The sequence below is a fragment of the Orussus abietinus genome, unplaced genomic scaffold (genome assembly GCF_000612105.2).
Source record: "Orussus abietinus isolate OABI.00-Male unplaced genomic scaffold, Oabi_2.0 scaffold14, whole genome shotgun sequence".
Taxonomy (NCBI): domain Eukaryota; kingdom Metazoa; phylum Arthropoda; class Insecta; order Hymenoptera; family Orussidae; genus Orussus; species Orussus abietinus.
In genome coordinates this window covers 911,545-932,495 of record NW_019395994.1, presented here as the reverse complement: position 1 = coordinate 932,495, position 20,951 = coordinate 911,545, and the positions used below count along the sequence as shown (strand labels likewise).

The window sequence follows — 20,951 nt, the reverse complement described above, 5'->3', positions numbered from 1 at the left end:
GTTAGCCGAGCGAATTGATGGGATGCTGGGAAAGGAAGGGGAAGGAATCCGTGATAAATCTGGAATTCTGAAGAATTTTCGAGAGATCTTTGCAATATACTGCGGGTATGATGCCGCTTGATTTGAAATAGTGGATGACACAGGGAAGAGAATCGATTTGAAGGGTGATAAGGAATATCGAGGAGAAAGAAGAAAATTGCTGGGATGCTGGGGGAAACAGGGGAAGGAATCTCTGATTTATCTCCAACTCCGAAGAATTTTAGAGAAATATGCGAAACATATCCCGGAGATTACGTCGCTTTAGTCGAGGATGTGGATGATAGGGAAGGAGATCGCTTTCTATTAATATAATATTATTTATTTGCAATTCACTCTGAGAAAGGGTTAAGGGGTTTTGGCGAAAAGAATCGTTATTCCGGTAGGTTTACTTGAGAATATTTAAATTACCAATTGTTCGCCGAATTTATCTCCGACGTTCCCCTCTTCGCTTATTCCCCGGAAGGGTTGAATTTCCTGGAGCGCCCTGTAGCCTCCACCCCCGGTTTGCCGGGAGGCAGTCCAGGGAGTGTCATGAAACGAAATTATCCGAGGCATTGTCTTCTCACCTAACGACGGTCACGACGAAGCGTTCAACGGCGACTTAATCGGGAAGCCCGTTAAACGGAAGTTCCACCCCCGTGTTTGCGCGTTTACCTCGACGTCCGAATACCCCGGAGCTACTTTCCCCTGGATTTTCCGAACCCCCGGCCACGATCGGCCATTTCGCTTCACCCCGTTACCCGGAGCAATAATCGTTTCGACCAAGCTGTAATTATTTTGTTTGCACCTGCAATTCGGCCGCATTTGCGATTCATCCCCGTTTAACTCCAATGATGATCCTACACGACGTCACGGATCGAAAAGTAATAGTAAATCGTAAGGGAAAAGTTCAAATCAATGCATCGGCGCGACTTCGGAATTTGCGAAAAAGTACGAATCTCAAAATGAAGGGATGTCCCCTCTTCTCACCTCTATCCGCTTTCTTTAATTCATTTTCACTCATCTCCGCCCGTTTCTCTCCATCCGCACCTTCGTTTCCAATATGTCTGAAATTAAGCTTCCTTCGCGTATAATTTTCGAATCCACCCCCAAAATATCAAGGCTACTACCATTTTACTTCTGGAAACTCGATTAGACTCGGGGTCATACGCTGAGCACTTACACTCGTGTAAAGTCGGCTTTTAACGCTAATAGTTTGCGCTCCCTGCACATACCATCGAAGCCCGACTTAAAAGCATGAAAAATACAAAAAAGTGAGGTCGAACGCCGGTCTCGAGGTCCCCTTTCGCGGAGGGAACATCGAAAGCGATTCCGCGTTCCTGGGCCCGAGTACTTTGCCTTAAAAAACCAGGGGGGTTGTGTTCGACGAGCCCTTTATTGGCCGGCCACATTAAGCCGACATTCCCCGGGCTGTCGCGATTCCTGATTTCCACGCTGGAACCCGAGATGCTCGTAATAAAATTAAGATAAAATCTCGAGTCGTGAGAATCGCTCCCGAGGGATCTCGGATATTCCCACGATCCCAAGAGCGAGAAATAAAAAACATTCCTCCACAATTTTCCGTTGCACCCGCCACCCTTGCATGCTCATCAAAACGTCCTACGCGTGCTTTCCATTGAGTCATCTCTTAATTGCCAAGCCCATTCGACGAAACTTAGCGTGCCGGGTAATTTATATTCGGATTTTTCATTAGTTATCCGCGAGGGTTAATTTTTGTATACCCTCATAGAAAATTCCCTCGATCTTAAATATCGTTCGATCGTTAATATTCAGGAATTAAACCACGGTCTTCTGAAATGATTCACGGGGACCCTTGGATTCTCCGGAATTTTAATATTCAAATTGCGGGCGACTCGAAAGGCACGATTCAACCGTGACGTAGCTTTGGGAGAATTTTCTTATCCGCCTCGAATAATCGCCATGATCCTCCTTTGTCCCCGTGGCACTCGGTTGCCGAAGAGCGGCTTAATTTCGTCCTTTGGCCCCCGGTTCCGTAATGATTTCCTCGGGATCCCCCTTTGCACTCCGAATGCTCTCGCAGTCTTAACTTCTCATTAAATTACCGCTCGTAATTATTTAAGATGCCTTAGCCCCGACCGAGAAGGCATTCCCCTTAATGGCCGGCTATCACGAGTCATCAGACAGTTCTTGGGCCTCGGCGAGATCAAGAAGGCATGTTCCCGAGCCCTCCAAAAGTCTCTTTGACTTCAGACAGGGTGGAGGAGACGCCTAAGGGACGCCTAAGCGCGACTTAATCACTGTCATACCGGCTACCAAAGTAATTTGCATTGATAACGCCCTCGAAATGTCTTATTCCCGTTAATGTCATTACGATGGGATTACATGAAAGATTCGAGAAGCACTTCCGACGTAAGAGGCAATCTTGGGAAGTTCAAGGTCCTTGCTCATCATCACTCTCAGAAATTCCTAAAGTCCTTGCGAGGCTATCTTGTAAATTTCTTTAAGTGTCCTTAGTCTTTTAGATTTTTTTTTCTAAAGAGGAAGGTACATGTATAGCAATTTATTAATGAACATTTCGAGCGTTATTCCCACGATCTACGAGAGATTTTAAAGTCTACGTACCCTTGGTAAACTCAAAACCCCATGAAGTCCTTTTAATTAATCATTCAAGTAGGTAGGGTTAACGAAAGTCCGCATTTGTCTACATTCTTCATTCATTGCATTTGTACAGATGAATAATTTAAAGTGCCCATTTCCCATTCGGGTACGAGTCAAAGTCTCGTTATCGTTAGTCTCGTTTCCAAACTGATTAAAATCATGGCCTCGGCCATATGGACCCTGTTAGTCCGGCATCCCTTGGAGTCCCTCGAAGTTTGGGTACCCTTGAAGTCCCTTTGATTTCCCCTGGAGCGGGCAGGGTGAATCGACAATAAGGGATGAGCAAGCGCTACTTAATCACTGGAAGGGATGCGCTAGCGCGACTTAATCACTGCCGTGGCAGTTATCAGCGACCGACGAGCCGTGATCTCTACCGATAGCACGGTTAGGCTCCGGGGATGGCTCGTCGGCGTGTCGATGTTAGACTTAATCTACCGTCGCAGATTTCGGGGGATACGAGGGAATAAGCCATGGAATAACCGAGGAGGGGGCGCACAATGCACGTGCACCGACCCCTCCGCAGTTAGAGGAATTACCCTTTAGAGTTTACAGGAATCACAGGCCGTTAACTTGCGAAATTGTCCAGTTGCTCGAAAAGATGCACACCACCGCCGTTGTTTCTCGATACACCCCGCTGACTTCCTGAATTGCCAATGAAACCCCTGCCGACCCTTTGGTACAACATAATCAATTAACATTTCCACGGTATTATCCTGCACTTCAAGGATAATTAAGTAATACTTAATCCCAGAACTACTGAATCATTCATACAGAAGTCCCCCTGTCCCAGTCGAGTAATTCCACTCTTTCTATAAAGAACTATCGATAAACCGCATTTTACAATATTATCCCTCGCATCGGCATCAACTAGCCTCTAATCTCTAATCATCCTTAATCATCCTTAACGTTCTCTCTGCCTCTAAAGCCCGGAACAACTTTACCTACCCACGCTGCAGCATCCCGTCGAAAGAGTACACCGCAAGACACTCCATTTTACAATGTTGCTCGGCGTATAAACTCTCGTTGCCTTCTTCATTACCCGGATCCAAAGTACGGATTCCTCGGTACCGAGTACAGTACATTTCCCGGCTTATTACGGGCCCTTCTCACAGGGCGGATGTGCCGCATCTTACGAGGCATCTTCGTATCTACCAGGAATACGCGTACGTTAGAACGAGACGTTAGACTTTTACGGGTCGACCGTTTAATCATACATTTAAATCTGTAGATCGCCGCCATGTTCCCCTCCTGATATCCGATCTGGCCGGAACTCCCGAAGTATGTCGTATAGTAGCAGCCATAGTGGAAAGTCATGAGAGAAGTACAGGTAAGAAATGCGCGTATGTGTCCGGCGATATCCCTTGCACGCGTTCAGATCGTATTCCAGTTATGCTAATGGTGTTGGTCGCACTATCGGGTGTCCAGCCTGGATATTGACTCGCGTGAGACACCCGGCAAACCGTGACTCTCCTCCCGGCTTATCCGGCCTTATCCTATCTGCTCACCGGGTACCGGTTACATGGGGTATATGTGCGTAAAATAATCAGAACCAGCCATTTTTTCCACATCTCGCAGGTTTCCAGTTTAATCAAAGAAGAATTTGTCGGGAGGGAATTAATTTCCCAATTCAAGTTTTGGACTCACTTTGGATGCCGATAAGAATTTGAGCGCAAATTCAAGTGCAGTCTATCCGAAGGATTTTTTTTTTTTTCATCAAAATATGTATCTTGTATATTAATGAGTCCATCGTTCACCTTTTCTCTTATCAATGATGTATTTTATATAGGCGTTTTATGATACGATATTATGATACGATAAGAATTTGAGCGCAAATTCAAGTGCAGTCTATCCGAAGGATTTTTTTTTTGTTCATCAAAATATGTATCTTGTATATTAATCAGTCCATCGTTCACCTTTTCTCTTATCAATGATGTATTTTATATAGGCGTTTTATGATACGATATTATGATACGATAAGAATTTGAGCGCAAATTCAAGTGCAGTCTATCCGAACGATTTTTTTTTTTCGTCAAAATATATATCTTGTATATTAATCAGTCCATCGTTCACCTTTTCTCTTATCAATGATGTATTTTATATAGGCGTTTTTTTCGGCTTGTTTTGAGTCTCCCTTAATAAGTAGAGGCGACACGTCGCGGCCGAAAGAAATCGACGCCCCGGGACGTCGCGGGATTTTAATTTAATCCCAACCCTTGGAGTCTCATTACAAGCTTAACGTCGTAACAAGTTCGTACATTTAAATACCCCGTAATGTCTGGAACAGGCGTTACGCGCAACCGGCGAGGTTTACCGGACTAAATGCGGTATCCCGGTATCCCGGAGCCCCCGGCAAGTTATGATATTTAATAAATTAGCCGCGGTTAACGTTAATGGCTGTCGGGGCCGCACTTGTTTCGGTATCGCCGGGAAGGTCCCTTTATCGCGCGCCTTTAATTTGCCTCCCTTCGAGTCGCCATTAGTATTTAATCACGCGGTTTTCTGCTTGCTCCTTCGAGCATGCAGGCGAGATAGAGATTCCCCATAGGTCGGATCCTCAGGGTGGGACACGTCGAAATTATCTCTCGAAAAACTGGCCCGGCCGTCCCCTCGTTCGCCCTATTATCGTCGTTATTAATGCCAGGAAATTTATTTAACGTCCGGAGGGAATGGGGTGCCACTTAATAACGCGCACTTATCGTTGATATCTAACCTCTGCTCGGATTTTGGAAAATTCTCTCGGAAGGAAATTAGAAAAAAAAAATTCCCATGATTTTGAGAACGTATAATTCTAGACGAATTTATTTATTTTTTGGTATCTCTAATTGGATACCTTATACCTCTTATCGGATTCTTTGAAAATACCTTTTCAAATTTTCTAGTAGAGAGAAATTTTTACTTTCGGAAAAACAGGCAAGACTTTGCATTATAAACAAATGGATCTCAAATATTTCCTTTTTTATATTTGTCACGTTAAGAAAGGGCATATCGGAAAAGGAAAGAGTTAAACTTGGGAGGGGTAGTTTTCTCGCACGATCGTCCCCGGATTTGCGGGGGTCCTTGCACGGTCAGGGTCGGAGGCATTGTGTACGCTTTAGGTTTAGGTTTGGTAACAAATAACAAGCCGCGGAGCCGGCGTTCGTCGCTTCGAGGGGGTGGCTCTCTTTCCCATTGTGACTTAGGCCAACCCCCTTGGCCGATGCTGCAACAATGGCGGGGAGCACTGCTGCCAGTAATGCCTTGATCCCACAAAGGGAGCTCAACGGGGCACAATGCTTTCCCTCCAAATTATACATCCCTCCCCCATCCTGCCGAGATAACCTTCCGCCCTTTCCGCGCCATCTCCCTCCCTTCTGGCGAGGACCTCTTCGGGACCTCTTCGGGATCTCTTCGGGATCTCTTCGGGACCACTTCAGGGTCTCTACAGGACGTCTTCGGGACCTCATCGGGGTGTCTTCGGGAACCTTTCGCAACGGCCTCGAGATCTCTCCGGGACCCCTCCAGGATCTTCCCAGGACCTCTCCATCACCTGCAAGGATTGCTGAAAATTGAGTGCTGTCGATCAACCCTTGAACAAAAATAGGGCCATTTTGACCAAACGCCATTTTATCGTGGATATATACAAGAAATTTAAATGTCTCCTATTAAAAGACGTGATCTACATTTTTCTTTTCCTCCCGACTATTATTACTCGTATACCTACTTGAAAATATGGTAAAGTGCGAGATTGCATACGCAAAGTGCAGTGGTTAAGGATTAAAATCACGAACTCGGTCACGGGTTAAAAGAGCAATCGCGAGATATATCGAGTAACACATATTTTAACAGGAGTCAAGGACCAGAAATCGAAAATCGGCGTTCTTGGCTCTGCAGGATAACGAGAGCAGGTCGTGGGGTCCTTCGGGATAAGGGTGATCGTTCGGCCCGTCATTAGCGATCCCTGATGGATGGAGGACATGGGATGACGGAGGGTCCCGGAATGCCATGATTGGTCCATGGGTAATCCTTCGTCCTGCTCAGGAGGAAGAATCTGGGAGGAACATCGCTCTTCCGGTTCCGTGAAGGCAGAGCACGGCTCCTGTTGATGACTTGCCAGATGAATGGCAGATTAGGGCTTGCGAGGGTGGAATCCCTAAATCATTGGTTTCTATATCGAGAAACAATGATGCCGACCGTAATGAAGACCGTCCACGTGGCTGAAATGGGCCACGTGATTTCTCTTTCCGATCTCAAGACTAATCCTGCTATGGCAAAAATTGATAATAAATTAATCGGAATTTTACCTTAGACTAAAAATAAATATTAACAACGACTGAATAAATATCCGTACGTTGAGTTCAGGCGATATTATTGAAACTTCTTAGTCTTTAGACGAATGTTTCATGTTCTCTACAAATTTGGACTTGTAAAGGGAGATTCTCTAAAATAATCCTGAATGGCTTAGGAGCGATTTCAAATGTATGTTTTAATTTCTTTTAAGGTTGTTAAAAGGTACAAACGCGGGTTTTTGTCCGATGGGAAGTTTTAGGGATCACATTTTTACAAGAGGGGAGGAGAATCTGTTTTATTCAGGGGCACTTTTGCCGAGCCGGTGTCAGATGGTCGACGATCTGTCAGTGTCGTCGGTCGGCATTATGGGGAATCCTGACGCGTTTTGGCAGTCCAGGGAAGGGTGTCAAGTGTGACGGGGTGTCTGGTCGAGGGGCCTGATCGATGACGTGGAATTTTCAGAAATATGAAATTATTTCCTTCGGGAGGCACGCGTGCCAATCGAGCTCTAACAACGACAGCTCCGACAGCTTGACTAATGCGTGTTGACTAAGGGCTCTTCATAAGAGGATGAATTTTTCCATCCCTGTCGAATTATCTCTGCAGGATCACAAATATCCGGATGTTTATTCACCTGCCACCCCGATTTTATATATTTTATTAAAACTTTAACATTCACTTGAATATACTATATTTAATGCAACCTCCTAAATCGTGAAATCTATCAACACTGATTTTCAATAAAAATGATCAGTCTGAAATATTCATAACTCCGGGAAAATATTGGGCAGCCCCCTCATGAAATATCCCAACTCTCTGAATATCGAGGTAGAAAAAAATCCGGAGCAGTGACAGGGAATTATTTTCAGTGTTTTGCACTTCATGGAGTGGAGGATTCGCGATATCGAGCGGATCGAACGTTTTTGGATAGGATCCAAAATGTCGATCCATCCGAAGCAATTTCCGGAAAGCCGATCAAGCCGACTATCGGGTGCGGTCGATTTCTTGATGATTTTTCGACCTACCGTTCCGTCTCTCACGGAGATCATCGAACTATGACTTTTCACGGTCGAGGATTCTCCCGAGTGGATCGATGACTCATCTCGATCTTTCCGACCCGGTCTCTTGGCCAAGAATATCGACTTGGAACAGGATGTCCCGTGATCCGTGAATGAGGTTCCACTCCGTGAATCCTGTCATTGCTTTCCGACTTTACGCACCGGAGCAACCTGGTCTACCGTCAGATTGTTAAACAATTCCAGAAAAACGAAATTGATCCTATATTGAATTTTTTATATATATATAATTTACGTAACGTGAAAATCCTCGCGGACCATTTGCAGAGTTTTTTATATTCAAATATCCACGATGATTTGTGTATGTGAAAATAACAGCACAAATTATTATTTGGACCTGGTATCGTTTCAAGGGTGGAGGATCCTTGGAAAACATTTCTTCAAGGCTCTCGAGAGTGTGAGAAAAATTAAAATTCAGCTGAGCGACGGACATGAGCAGGGCCATGTCAGGGAGCCTCGTTAACAGGAAGACGAATGGCCGCAAGGATACCTCAAGATCGATTACGGTTCAGCTCCAGACCGTAATACCGTTGGATAAGGTTACCCAATGGAGTACTCGGAACGAGATCCTTGGTATACGGCGAGCCAGTCCCTTCCATCAAGGACTTAGCCCTAACTTTGCGTCGGGGAAACTTCGCCAACTTGGTGATCTAAGTCCTGCGTCGTGTTGTCTAGCCTAATCTCATGACCCGGCTGGTCGGAGAGGGCCAATCGAATTCCCAAAAAACCATCAAACGAGACCGTCGTGGACCTAAAATCCGGCCGGAAAGGAGATTTCCAAAATTCATTCGGCAAAATCCTCGTTTACACCCCCGATGGGGCTGCGAGGGGTGTCTTGGAGGAGCCCATCACCCCGCCACGTGTACCGGGGGGATGAAATTTCAATTTGCGCCGAGATTCCGCGTGATCCCCAAAATCTGCATAACTTAAATACCCGCGGAGTCTTACGGGACGAGGGGTGAAAAAAAGCGCGAGGGGAGGTTTCCGGACGACCGGGCCTTAATTTGTGCGTCCCTCAAACAAAGACCGATAAATCTCGAAATCGAAGGATTATCTGCCGCAATAATCTTCCCCTCGAGTCGAGGAAGTGGAAAGGCGCGATTTCCGTCAGACCGCCCCACGGGAAAGTCGCCAGATAGGGGATATTTTGCGCCCCCAGTGCAGGGGTCGGGAAAAAAAACGCCACCCCTTTTGATATATAGCTTGTTCCTTAAATGTATTATTTTTTGAAGAAAAACTAGGCGATGGGGGAAATCGTCTTAATTTTTGCAGGGGAAGAAATCGAAAGTTTCTGGGAAATTTTCCACCCCCTATCGCGGCACACCTGGTGTACAGGCTACGAGGGTGTTTTGCCGACAGCCAGGCTCTTCATTTCTATTAACCCTCTGCTCACCCTTTGCCCAGGTCCCTACCTTCCCCTCTTTCTCTCCCGCTTTCCTTAACTACCCCTCGTTGTCCTTACCCTTCTCCTCCGAAACCGTTCCTCCACCCTTCGTTCCGTTAAAGCCGCACTATCTGAAATTCTCAAAAAAGGAACGCGAAATGTCAAATGCGACCACCCCATTAAATTTGATCTGGAAATCCTATGGTTGAAATTTGCATACCCAAAAATATGCGATTTTCATATTTCCATTATTTCATATGTTTCTTTTTTCTAATTCTTGTCTCTATTTTCCTCATTTCCGCGTAAACCTGATCTTTAGAAGTCTCTGATAAAAGGGAATTTTGTTACTTTTATATCTTTTTCTCCAACTTTTAATTAAATCCTATTATCAGCGCTCCCATCTCCCGCAATTCCCCCAGGTCTTTCAGTCCGAAGATTAAAGATCGGTAAATGGGGAAGTATGCTGATTGTTTGTCCATCGAGAGGTACCAGGGGTTCGACGGCGCGGTTTCTTCTTTCCGGAGCGGAAATAATATGGGGGACAAGTGAATGTTGACACGGCTAATGGCGCGGGTGTTCGGGGGGTCCTGGAGAACACAAAAGTCCCTAGGAGGAAGCAACTACCACCTCGACTTCCTTATCCAGGATCTAATGAAAATACCGGGTGCTTTCCAATCGACGAGATAATAGCCGACAAATGTTTCCGCATATCTCGAATTGACTCGGTATTATCTTTCGGCTATGGGATCTCTGGATTCCCCAGGAGAAGGGAACCCTTCCCTTGAATTTGGGGTCGTCCCTTGTTGGTAGGAACAAATTCTTGGGAGATAGATATCCCTCGTCTTGTTTCGTTTACAAACCACCCCGAGCTTTGCAATCGAGAAGATAATGGCTGATAAATGCCCTCACATATCTCACATTTTTTTTTAACTCGAATTGACTCTGTATCGCATTTCGGTTGAATCTGGGATTTCTTATAAGGAACTCTTCCCCGAAGAAGAAACGTGAGACACTAAGTAACCGAGGGTTGCTTAAGTACTTTTTCAGACCACAAAAAATCATTCAAGAAACTCTCAACTTTTTATTCATACGCAAATGCAGCCTCGAATTGTCCTGAAAACAAAGTTAATTAGATAACAAATTTAAACCGCTGAAATATTTATTCGCATATTAATCTGGATGATTTTGATTTTGATTTTGTGGTAGGAATAGGAATCCTTATAATTTTATTCGTACAAGTGTGTATTACATGGAGTCAATATTTGGAGAATGTTTTCAATATACTCGGCTTGGTATGATAAATAAAATTGCCCACTGGGTTTAAGGAGATTTAAGGATTCCGTATGAGGAAAGCATCAAGGGATGAAGCGGAGCCACCCTCTTAAGAGGCAAGCATTCTGCATCGATATCTCCCTTTTTTATCGGGGTTTAGGAGATGCGGCCGTTTTGGATATCTTCGGACATTGATCATCGAAGAGGATCAGTGAGATCAAAAGGTAGGGGATGTTCTGAGAAAAAGGAGTGCTTACCCTCCGAGTCTCCCTTCCTGAGTATTCTTCGAGATTCGGCGACGCGTCTTCCCTCCGCCCTCGAGAAAGCCGGGGATCTTCAGAGTGTTTTTAGCGATACTTGACTTTATTTAAAACCCTGAAAAAGGGGGATCAATAAAGCCCGGCAACCCCCGACGGATATGGTTACTCTATATTTCAGAATGTAGTCACAAAAGATCGTGGAAAAAAATCGTAAAATGCAAAGTGTAAAGAGACGCCTACTTAAATGCTGCTCTTTTTAATAATTGCATATACTCTAGAAATATAGAAACCTATAAATAATAAATTTGGAGCTGGTGAAGGACAGATTTGAATTTTATTTCAGTAGTCGTCACTTGGATTGTCCAATAAATTTAAAAGAAAAAAATGGGTTGATAGAAAACTGTTTCTGGTTAGGGTTGAAGCAAATCTGCCACAATGGCGACGGAATAGAATTTGATGCGATCGTATCGAGGGGACGTAAATTAAAATGTCTCTTACGACGGGGTTGGGGTTATTCTCCGTCGCTACGGGCCATCCGTCTCTAATCTTTACTTTTTTCCCTCTTTTTTTCCGGTTCCTTCCGTCCTCGTTTTCCCACTTTTCCCTGTCTTCGTCACGTTCCCTTTCGTCGGCATGCGCCTTTCTTTCCCTCCTTTCTCCCCTCTCTCCCGGAATCAATTCCCCAAGGAACACTTTCCCGCCTCGCCATCAGCCTCTTTATATAAAACGACGCTTTGCGGAAATGCGACCGAGCCTCTTTCGAATCGATTTTCCCACCTAATCGTTTCACTGCCGCAATCGCCGCTCCAATTTTCCCCAATTTTTCTCGCCCCTTCCCCCTCCAATCTCCTTTTATTCATCATACGTCTTCTTTGCCTCTTCCCCCATATTTCATTAAAATCAATTCTCCCTCTCCGATAATTTTCCACTGCAGCTTTCTTTTTTTTCTTAATAACACTTCTCAGGGGCATAATTATTTTTAACATCATTAAAGATTATTTAACACCCCAGAGTGTGTAATAAAAATTATAATATTTTAGAAGGACCCATGGCGGTCTGGAGGAATTCTAGCAACGTTATTTTTTAACGGCAAGAAATGCTCTCATATAAATTGGACGGTTGTGCAGCTTCAAAATAATCCCGGAAAATGCCGGGACACGAATCCAGGAAATTGGTCCCTGTCCTCTTGCATATCCTCCGGCCCGAAGGACCCATTTAAATGATTCAATCCGTAAAGTTAGTCTTTCTTTCGGGGAAAATGTCAAGTTGACATCTTCCTCGTCCTCGCGGGGGAAGGGTTGCAAATTGATTTGGCGGGGCGACCGCGACGGCGCTTTATGCAAATTCGGGCCTCGGTGTCCTGGGGCTCCGGGATTCGCCTAGGGACCCTAGACCTCCCTGAAATATCGCCGCGATTTCCGGCGAGGTGGACCTTCCGGTCTGGCCGGAGTCCAGTGCTTTGCCAAAGTGGCCGGATAAATCAGGGCGATTTCGTGTGCCTCAAGACGTCGGTAAAGCGTCATGTAAATCATTGCTCGAGACAATAAAGAACGGAAATGGCGCAAAACTTTGCTTATTAAAAATTCTCAATAAATATCTAAGAACAGTGGAGGTTTTATACAATTTTTGTGTCAGTCACGAAATGGACCGAGGGGCCTGAAAATAATTTCCAGGAATTTTTATGAGGGACGTTTCGGTATTTACTTCGGATTTTTACATTTCTTTAATTTCACTTGAATTTAGTTCGTTTTTTCGAGATGGATAGAAGGTGATGTAGTAAGCGAGGGGTGCAAATGAGGAAATGGATGAAACAGGATTTTTGGATAATAAGAAATTGTTGGGTGGCGAAAGGGAGCTCATTGGACGCGCTGCTCGACGTCGAAGAGATGGAAATTTATTCCGAGTGGAGAGGAAGTGAGTCAGGAATAGTGATCGAGTACTGGAGGTGGTACTCGAAATGGAGTACTCGAGTCCGGGATCGCCTCTGACGCTTGGAGGTACTCAGCCCTGCTGAAACGCGAAAACCACCCTCCTTGTGACCCTCTTCTACCATCATTTCACGTTTTTCGTCGACGAATTATTTTCTAAATTGGCGTTTCCTAAATCTACCGGAACGACAACTCGATCGAGTTTCCCCCGGAGTTCCGGGACAACACTCTGCACCCCCTGATTCACTTACTCGGAGGGGTGGTTTTTGCTCGCGAGACGCAAAATGCATTTTACGGACGAGTGACCGATATGCAAAGCCGGCTGATGCATATTTCCTGAATAATTTCGGTTCACCCCTCGGACCTAAAATCCCGACGAAACTAGGAGGAAGCCCCGCGGATCCGAGAAGCTTAGCACGGCGGACGAGCTTACGTTAAACTCACCCCTTTGTACCCGCCGAATCGTCTAAGGGTGGCTTGTGGCCTAGGAAATTGCGCCCCTTCTCTTCTAATAGCTTCTTACGTGCCGAAAACGAGAAATCTTACGTACACACCGAAAAACTCAGGGGTGTTTCCGACAATTAAAAAGTCCCACCCCTCGTAAACCTCCCTCAAATCGGTCGTCGAATCGGAAACGACCGATTTCACCCCCTTTTACGAGACATCCGCGCACGAGGGGTGCTTTGAAAAGCCGGAGCTTTCAGATATTTTCTCCTCGCTTTTCCTGGGGATTTTTTCCCCGGAGCTTTCTCATTTACCTTTTTCCCCCTTTCCGCCCTCGACTTCGAAAGAGCTGCAGTTTACGGTATCGCAATGTTAATCAGCAATATAAGCTCGCAAGCTCCGTACAAAGGAGCCTCGGAGCTCTGATAAAGTCCGAGCTTTAAGACGAATGGCCTGAGACCCCTTTGCACGTGGATGGAATCCCCGATCGCCGTTTTACACATCCAAATCCGGCGGGAATGCGATTAATTACAATCCCCGTAAACAAGAAAATATTTAAAACAAACAGAATGCATTATTATATCCCAGAATAGAAAATGCAATATGGTAGAGATTTCATTTGAAGAAATAAAGTCCATGTACGAAGGGAAAAAATATCGTACCGTGTCTCCTCTAGGGAAATGAGAGTTTCGAAAAGGGAAGGAAAAATAGGAAATTTGTGGGGATATTTATTGTACGGGAGAGGAGAAGGGGTAATTGGGTCAGAATTTGTAGATGATTCGCGCCTACATACGTTCGGGTATTCAAGGTAAATTCTGAGCTTAACATCGACACCATCCTCGTGGAAAGCAGAGCCAAACATCGAAGTCAAGCACATTAATCTTCGAACCGCATCTGCATCTGCAATTGGCCCGTTTACCTTGTAGGTCCTGCACAGTGTAACTAGTGGATTTACTGGAATCTACTGCCAGGATTTGCGTTTGCTCGGTTTGCGTTACCCAGTCGATTTATCTGGGTAATTAATAAAGCTTGCGAAGCCCAAACCGCGTCGTATTCTCGGCGCGTCCACCGAATTCTCCCAAGATCGATGCACTTCGTTTACCTCGATCGGACGCCGTTTAAACGGGGGAGTGTAAAAAAAGTAAAACGCGAGAGTTCATTAAAAACTGGGATGAAACATCCCTTCGAATTTTCCAATAATTATCAATTACATACTCTTTGGAAATAAATTTAATCGAAATTCCCTACCGCTTCTAAATAACATCCCTCGGCTAATTAAACGTCCCAATATTAAACCTCGAATAACGATTCCATTAAATTCATAAGAACTCTGTATCGAATTCAATTTGGCCGGATTCGGGGGCGCCATTGAAATTTTCAATGCATTGTCGCGATCACCATAGGGGTGGGGGTTCATTTCATTAATTTCGAACAGTAAATGCGTCGCGTATGTTAAATAAAATGGAAAAAAGGGTTATTTTGGAGTACTGAAATCTGGGAAAATCTTGAAGACGTATTCTCGCCGATATCGAAAACGCGGATAGAGGCCCTAATATGACTACCTCCAAACCCTGTCGATTTGCAAATCGTTAGGGGTGGTTTCGAGGCCGTATGCGTAATTCCCGAGGTCGTATTGGGGAGATTCATTGCGATCGGAGGTGTTGGGATCTGCAGGTGTAGGTGGATGAGAGCCGGATAGGTGGATGAAGTAGGCTGAAGGGGTGGTTCTAGGATTCCGAGGGTTGCGAGACTGGTAGGGTTGATTCGTATGCTAGGGCACGTAGTCGCGATTCACCCTCCCTGCAAAACCGCCCTTTACCGACTCCTCCTAGCACCCTCCCTGCCATCGCGCGTGGCCATTGTTTGTCGCGAACATCCCTTAAAGGGAGAGGACGCTAAAACCTCATAAAAACCGCGAAAAGGTGGTATTTCGGCATTATAAAAACTCTGATAAAGAAACACATTCACTGATAGTTCTCTCAGGGTAAAATTTAATGCTCGTTGAATTTCTAAATTGCTTGAAAGAATTTGGCTTAGCTCTTCGTACGGGAAATCATTTCTATAGGGATTTCCTTATGTTCAAATATGATTGGCCATCCTTATAAAGTCTTTTGTAATTTTTTTTTTTTCTTGAACAAATTTTCTATTGTTTATTACCTCTTCGGGGAGAATCGGTCGTGATTTCTCCCCGGCTTAAAGGATGAGGCAAACTCGGAGGAGGGAAATATCCGAACCTGGCACTTCCTTTCTCGCGTCCATCATTTCGCACAAGGCGAGTTCACATCACACGGTGCCGGAAGGTCGACGCATTAATTACGCAAGATGTATGCATCCTTGCGTTTACTTGGACGCAAAAATTATCTCAACGCGTCACGAGTGCCGGAAGGCACTCTCCAGTGCAATATCGTTCCTCCTTGAAAAGGGGATGCAATAACCCTTCACCTCTCTCGCTTTTTAAAAACGCATTCCTCTTAGTAATTTTCCATAAAACTGAAGATTACGATAGGATAAAAAATCCAACGAAATAAAGAAGGACTTAAATTAATTAAAAATGATTTTATATCGGATTAATGTATCATTGAACGAAATTATTAATTAATAAGACATGTGCCGTTTAAGAAACTACTGACGTACGTGTCAGGATTTTGACTAACGGTGATGTCCCCCTTTTCGAAAACCACCCCCAGCGTTCTCGCCACCCCTTTGGGGTTGCTTCAATAATTCAGAAAGCGGAGGCTCTTTACCCCTTTCGCCTCCACCGCGTCTTTGATATACCGGTAGGTTTTCAATTTGGCGCCAATGCGCGAAAATACAACCCCCGGCGGTTTGCCACCCCCGACATTTGGCCAGCCCTTTTGCGTGAAACCTGCACGGTACGCGTGTACAACCCCTGATACATATCACCCCCGACATGCCGATTAAAGAGTGTTTCCCCGAAAGCTTTAAACGACAAAGGCTTAAACGGGCTGATAGTTTGATCAACTTTTCATCTTCAACTTCAAGGTGAAAACGAGCTAGAAACGCGGTTTATACTTAAGAAATTGGTTACCGATTTTTCGAGGTAGTCGCTTAATTTATAGTTGAGTCTGGGGATAACTCGATAAATAGTCAGATTAAATCATTAATTAATATCATTACTATTCCGAATATTTCTTTATAATATATTGAATTAACGAAATTTTCATTATTTTCAGGAAAGTTTGGAAGAACGAGTGCAAGAACTGGAGCAAACACTACAGGCTGAACGTGTTGCTGCTCAAAGAGATCGAGCCCTCATCACAAAGTTGCAACGCCAAATTAATAAGGTTGGTCGACGTTTAATAAATAAAAAATATTAGCATTTACCTCTTGAACGGATGATCACACTTAAGTCGAGGAAATTCATTTATTCAAATTGAATGCCGATTTCCTGCTGATAATTGTACCAGTTCCATGGCAAGCGTTCACCATTTACCGCGTTAACAATTGCGTTAGAAAAGTTAGACCGTTCTGAAAATTAAATCATTCGAAGCGAGGGAACTTTCTACTCTCATTGATGCATCAATTCCAGTGACGGAAACTCGAAACAGGTATATTTCAGCTCGGCTATAATTGCTAGCTTATCCGCGTAAATTGTATTAACTCTTCAAGTACGTAGAGCGCTCTCTCCTTTCCCGCCATGTAGACAAATGCGTAGGAAATAATCCGATGACTTACTAGAATAATCTTGCAAATTCCGCGTATGATAATAAATCAGTTCACTCGTGGTCCAGCAGCAAAGCCATTATGTCGAGGCGTTAGAAGGTAGCCTAAGCGAGGTGACATAACGCAAGTAAATTATGCTCAAAGAGCGACTCGCGATCGCGGGTCTGCCGCAACGAGGGAGCGAGAGAGACGGAGGTATACGCCGAGTCGTGGGTGCGAGAGAGAGGCAAACTCGGTTTTGCCAGAACCGATCGCACGACCACGCCAAATGTCACGGCGACATTTCTCCTCGCACTTTTCTCACTTTCGCCGAGGAACTCGAAACACTCGGCTTTTAGGCGAAGTTCGTACCTCGTCTTCTTCATCTTGGCGACTAGATGAAAGGTCACGACAACGTTTCGAAAGAAAGACTCGAAAACGTGATTTATTGAGTGTCTTGGAGACGAGTCCGTGGCTCGTAATTTCGACATAATTATCCAGAGAAATTGAAAGTAGGTGGGACGACATTTTAAATGAAGGGTAATGACACAAGTTTATCCCAGAATTAATTGTGTCATTTGAAGATTTATTTTATTCCGCAGTTGTTCGGCTAGAGTTTGCAAATTTACTTAGTAATTAAAAGTGAGGCCTTTTAATTTTTTAAAAATATGTGAACGAGGGTTAGAACGTGGGAGGGAAGGGAGCTGAGGATTCGAAGCTCCCCATAGGCATTTTATGAAGAGGGCATAAAGAGCATCCACTGGAAGACGTCGATAAGGCAGCTTGTAAGGGATTTTGGATCTGCACTAAAGGGTCCAGCGGGAAGAAGATGAAGTATACGAGTAGGCCTCGAGTCTGTCTCTGACATTCCACGTCCTCCCACTCGCAACCCCTATAAAGTATTATGACAAAAACAACCGCGGCCAACGAAGGGAAAATATATTTCCACGGTAATCTCCGTCCCCTCCGGCTCGAGATTTCGAAATCGAGATTTCGATCCGTCCCCGTGACGGCGCCTCCTCCTGATTTATATTCACCTCCAGCTCACCACCGTTCTGCTAAAATATATAGAGAGAGATATATATCATAGCCAAGGGGAAACTTTTAAAATTTTCCACCCTCGTCGAGCTGGCAATGAGTGCCGGAAGTATCTAAAAATCCAGGAACAATTTCTTTACTCTTGCTTATCTATATTTCTCTCCGATCTATAACTAATAACGTTTCTTTAATTTCGATAGTGGGCGTATTGTCCTTATTTTTTTTTTTTTCAGTCTATAATTGTCGGCATTTTTGTCTAATATCAACGATGGGAGACAATAGAGGATTTGAAAAATTTCTCGTGGGTTTGACAGTACCAAAATGAGGAGATGAGACAAACCGACCCTGTCATTGTTGATAGGCAATTTAAGCACGTGGCCTCTCGGTTCTATCCTGCTTCATCTCTGGAGGTATTACCTTGAAGTTGCCTTTGAAGATGTTATGGTTGCAGGAGACAAGGGTGAGCTGGTGACAAAGATCAGACGAACGGGATGAAATTACTTGCGGGCAATTTCAATTATGCACCGCAGGTGTACTCGCTATCGGTTGTCGATTAGATAAATCGTTTTGTAAAATGAAACGAGCGTATAATTTTGGTAACTCAATTTGCACCGTCCTAAACGCTGTTAAAATTGAGTAAATTATATTCTGAAAATCATTCATCTACCGTTTGACGTTAAAAAAATAACTTGAGGGAATGAACGTACCCAGAGAAATGATAGTTGGGGATATCTTCTCGAGGATTGGTAGGCGAGGAAGTTTTTCAAATTCCATGTCAATTTGAATCACGAAAAGTTTTGAAATCACTTGGAAATTGGCATTGTATGGTATCACGGGAAACGAAGGCTGAGTTTACGTGAAATATTATATTTGAAAGATAACCCGAAGCGAGGAGAATTAAATACGCCTAGGAAACGCGGGGGTGGAAGTTTCGCGGCGAGTCGGCTAAGGGTTGAAAACGGGGGGATAGGACGAAGGCGAGAGGGGCGAATTCTGTCTCGCGAAGTAAATTACATTCTTGCCAAGTCATATCGGATTACTCTTACCTCGAGGAGCGGATTATTAAAACCAAAAGGACCGCCCCGCGGAGGAAGGACTGCTCATAAAGCGATTTGCCTGCGATCGAGTGCTCGCCGGGACAATATTCTTGCGATATTGACGCTCGACTTTGGCAAGAATAAGTCCCAGGACAATCTCGCGAGACAATTTCCTTGAAGAAGTTTCCTCGGAATAATATTGCTAATTAAACTGGACCTTTTTATCGAGACCTAAGGAGTACCAATAACAATCCGCAATAACGCCGTAAAAATGGAAATAGAAGTCCCTGCAATAATGTTTCATCTGAGATTTATTAAATGTAGGATTTTCATATTTAGGGGGTATCTTTTAGAAGTTTACCACCGTGGAATTAAAGTAATTTTAAACGAGGTGAGGGCGAAGTTTGCGAGTTTGTATAATGCGCGTCGAGTGTCGATTTTGTCGTCGTATCAATGACATCGGTATTATTTGAGGAAGTCGAGTGAACTCTCGGGAGAAATTAGAGCTCCCTCATCAGAGAGGGCGTTCTTAAGGGATGGTGAAGTCGTCAAAAGGGGTGAAACTCAACGGAAGGGGAGGCCGGTGTACACCCGCAAAACCGAGATGCATAATTCACGGAGTAGTCTAGTAGGTAGGTTGCAAGGCCGATTAACTTAATTTGCCGGTGAAACCACCCGACGAGATATTCCCTTTCAAGTTGCCCGAAGACCTTTGGAAATCACGGCTAACGCGAATAACTTTTTACCACATTTGTTCTACTCTAATGAAAGAAAATTAATTAATCCTTCCCAGTGCCTAGGATATTTCCTGTAAATGTTGCAAAATCTCGACCGAACATACGTAATTCCCATAATTTTTATACGAAAATATCCTCATTTCTTCGTTGAAGATTTCTTTGGATTACCGAAACTGAAAGTTGGTAAATAGGACATTCCCCAAAAAGAAACGATTAAAGCATTTCTCAAAATGTGACGATTTCTCCTCGTATTTGAAACGACATCTCCATTGGGGAGGTGAAATTGACTCTTTGGAGGAATTAGAACATCCGGCGAGTTATCTTGTCAGGGGATGTTCTTAAGATGTCGAAGGACCCGAGAGGGTGCTCGGAGTGTACGGATCTGCAAAACCGAGATGTATAATTCACCGGATAGCGGAGTAGGTTCGTCCCGAGCTTGACTAACTTTAAGCTCGTCAGTGACACCACTCGACGAGACATTCGCTTTCGAGCACTTCGGAGTGCTCCTTGAGAAAATAGCCTATTATTTGTAATGAATATGGGTGCTGCCAAATGGAAGCCGCCCCCTCCTTGTCCGCCATATTGAAGGGGACGCGCCAAGGGTGCAAACTTGCCGGCTGGGACTGGCTTTGCCTCGGACTCCCTGGGACTCAAAGGATTGTAAATTGACTCGCTTTGTACTGGCTTCGAGTATTACACAGGGTCCTCCAATATCCCGATTGCCTTTTCAAAAGTCGTCTTCCCTTTGTGATCAAAAATCTTGGGAAGTGAAAGCGAGAAAATCGCGCGCGAAAAGGCGCGCGAAAACTTCCTCAGCCGACACGCGTTCTGAATAGGGCTTAAATGAAGTCTGAAAATTGTAAACATCTCTCACTTAGAAAATGTTTCCTCTGACGCATAATTTTTTTCAGTGACTTTTTAAGTGCCTGAAATCCCGAGATGCGATCTCCTTCGTCCTGGTAACTTGGAATTTCCTAATTTTCCTGCTTGACAGAAGCGTTTGATCATTCTGGCGTTTCTCGGAGCATTCACTTAATTGCAAAACTTGGGTATCCTTTTTTTAGTAATTAATTTGACGCCTTAATTAGTGCGTTTTTGGCTTAAGATCTAGCAAAAGGCGAAGAAGGTAGGGTTTGAGCGAACTCTTCTTTAAACTAAATATGTCGAGGCCCTGAAAAGAGGTCCTTT

At 44.4% G+C, this 20,951-nt stretch overlaps 1 protein-coding gene across 10 annotated transcripts in view; it reads left to right on the top strand.

The window, feature by feature from the left end:
* Positions 1-20,951, top strand: part of LOC105698279 — a 206,771-nt gene that overhangs the window by 127,933 nt on the left and 57,887 nt on the right. For all 10 annotated transcript variants that reach the window (XR_001103915.1, XM_012422374.1, XM_012422373.1 and 7 more), the window contains exon 5: positions 16,483-16,593. Coding sequence is in view for 9 of the 10 variants with exons in the window: in XM_012422374.1 (XP_012277797.1) it covers positions 16,483-16,593 (111 nt within the window). In the remaining variant the exon portion in view is untranslated. The remainder of the gene's footprint in view (positions 1-16,482; positions 16,594-20,951) is intronic.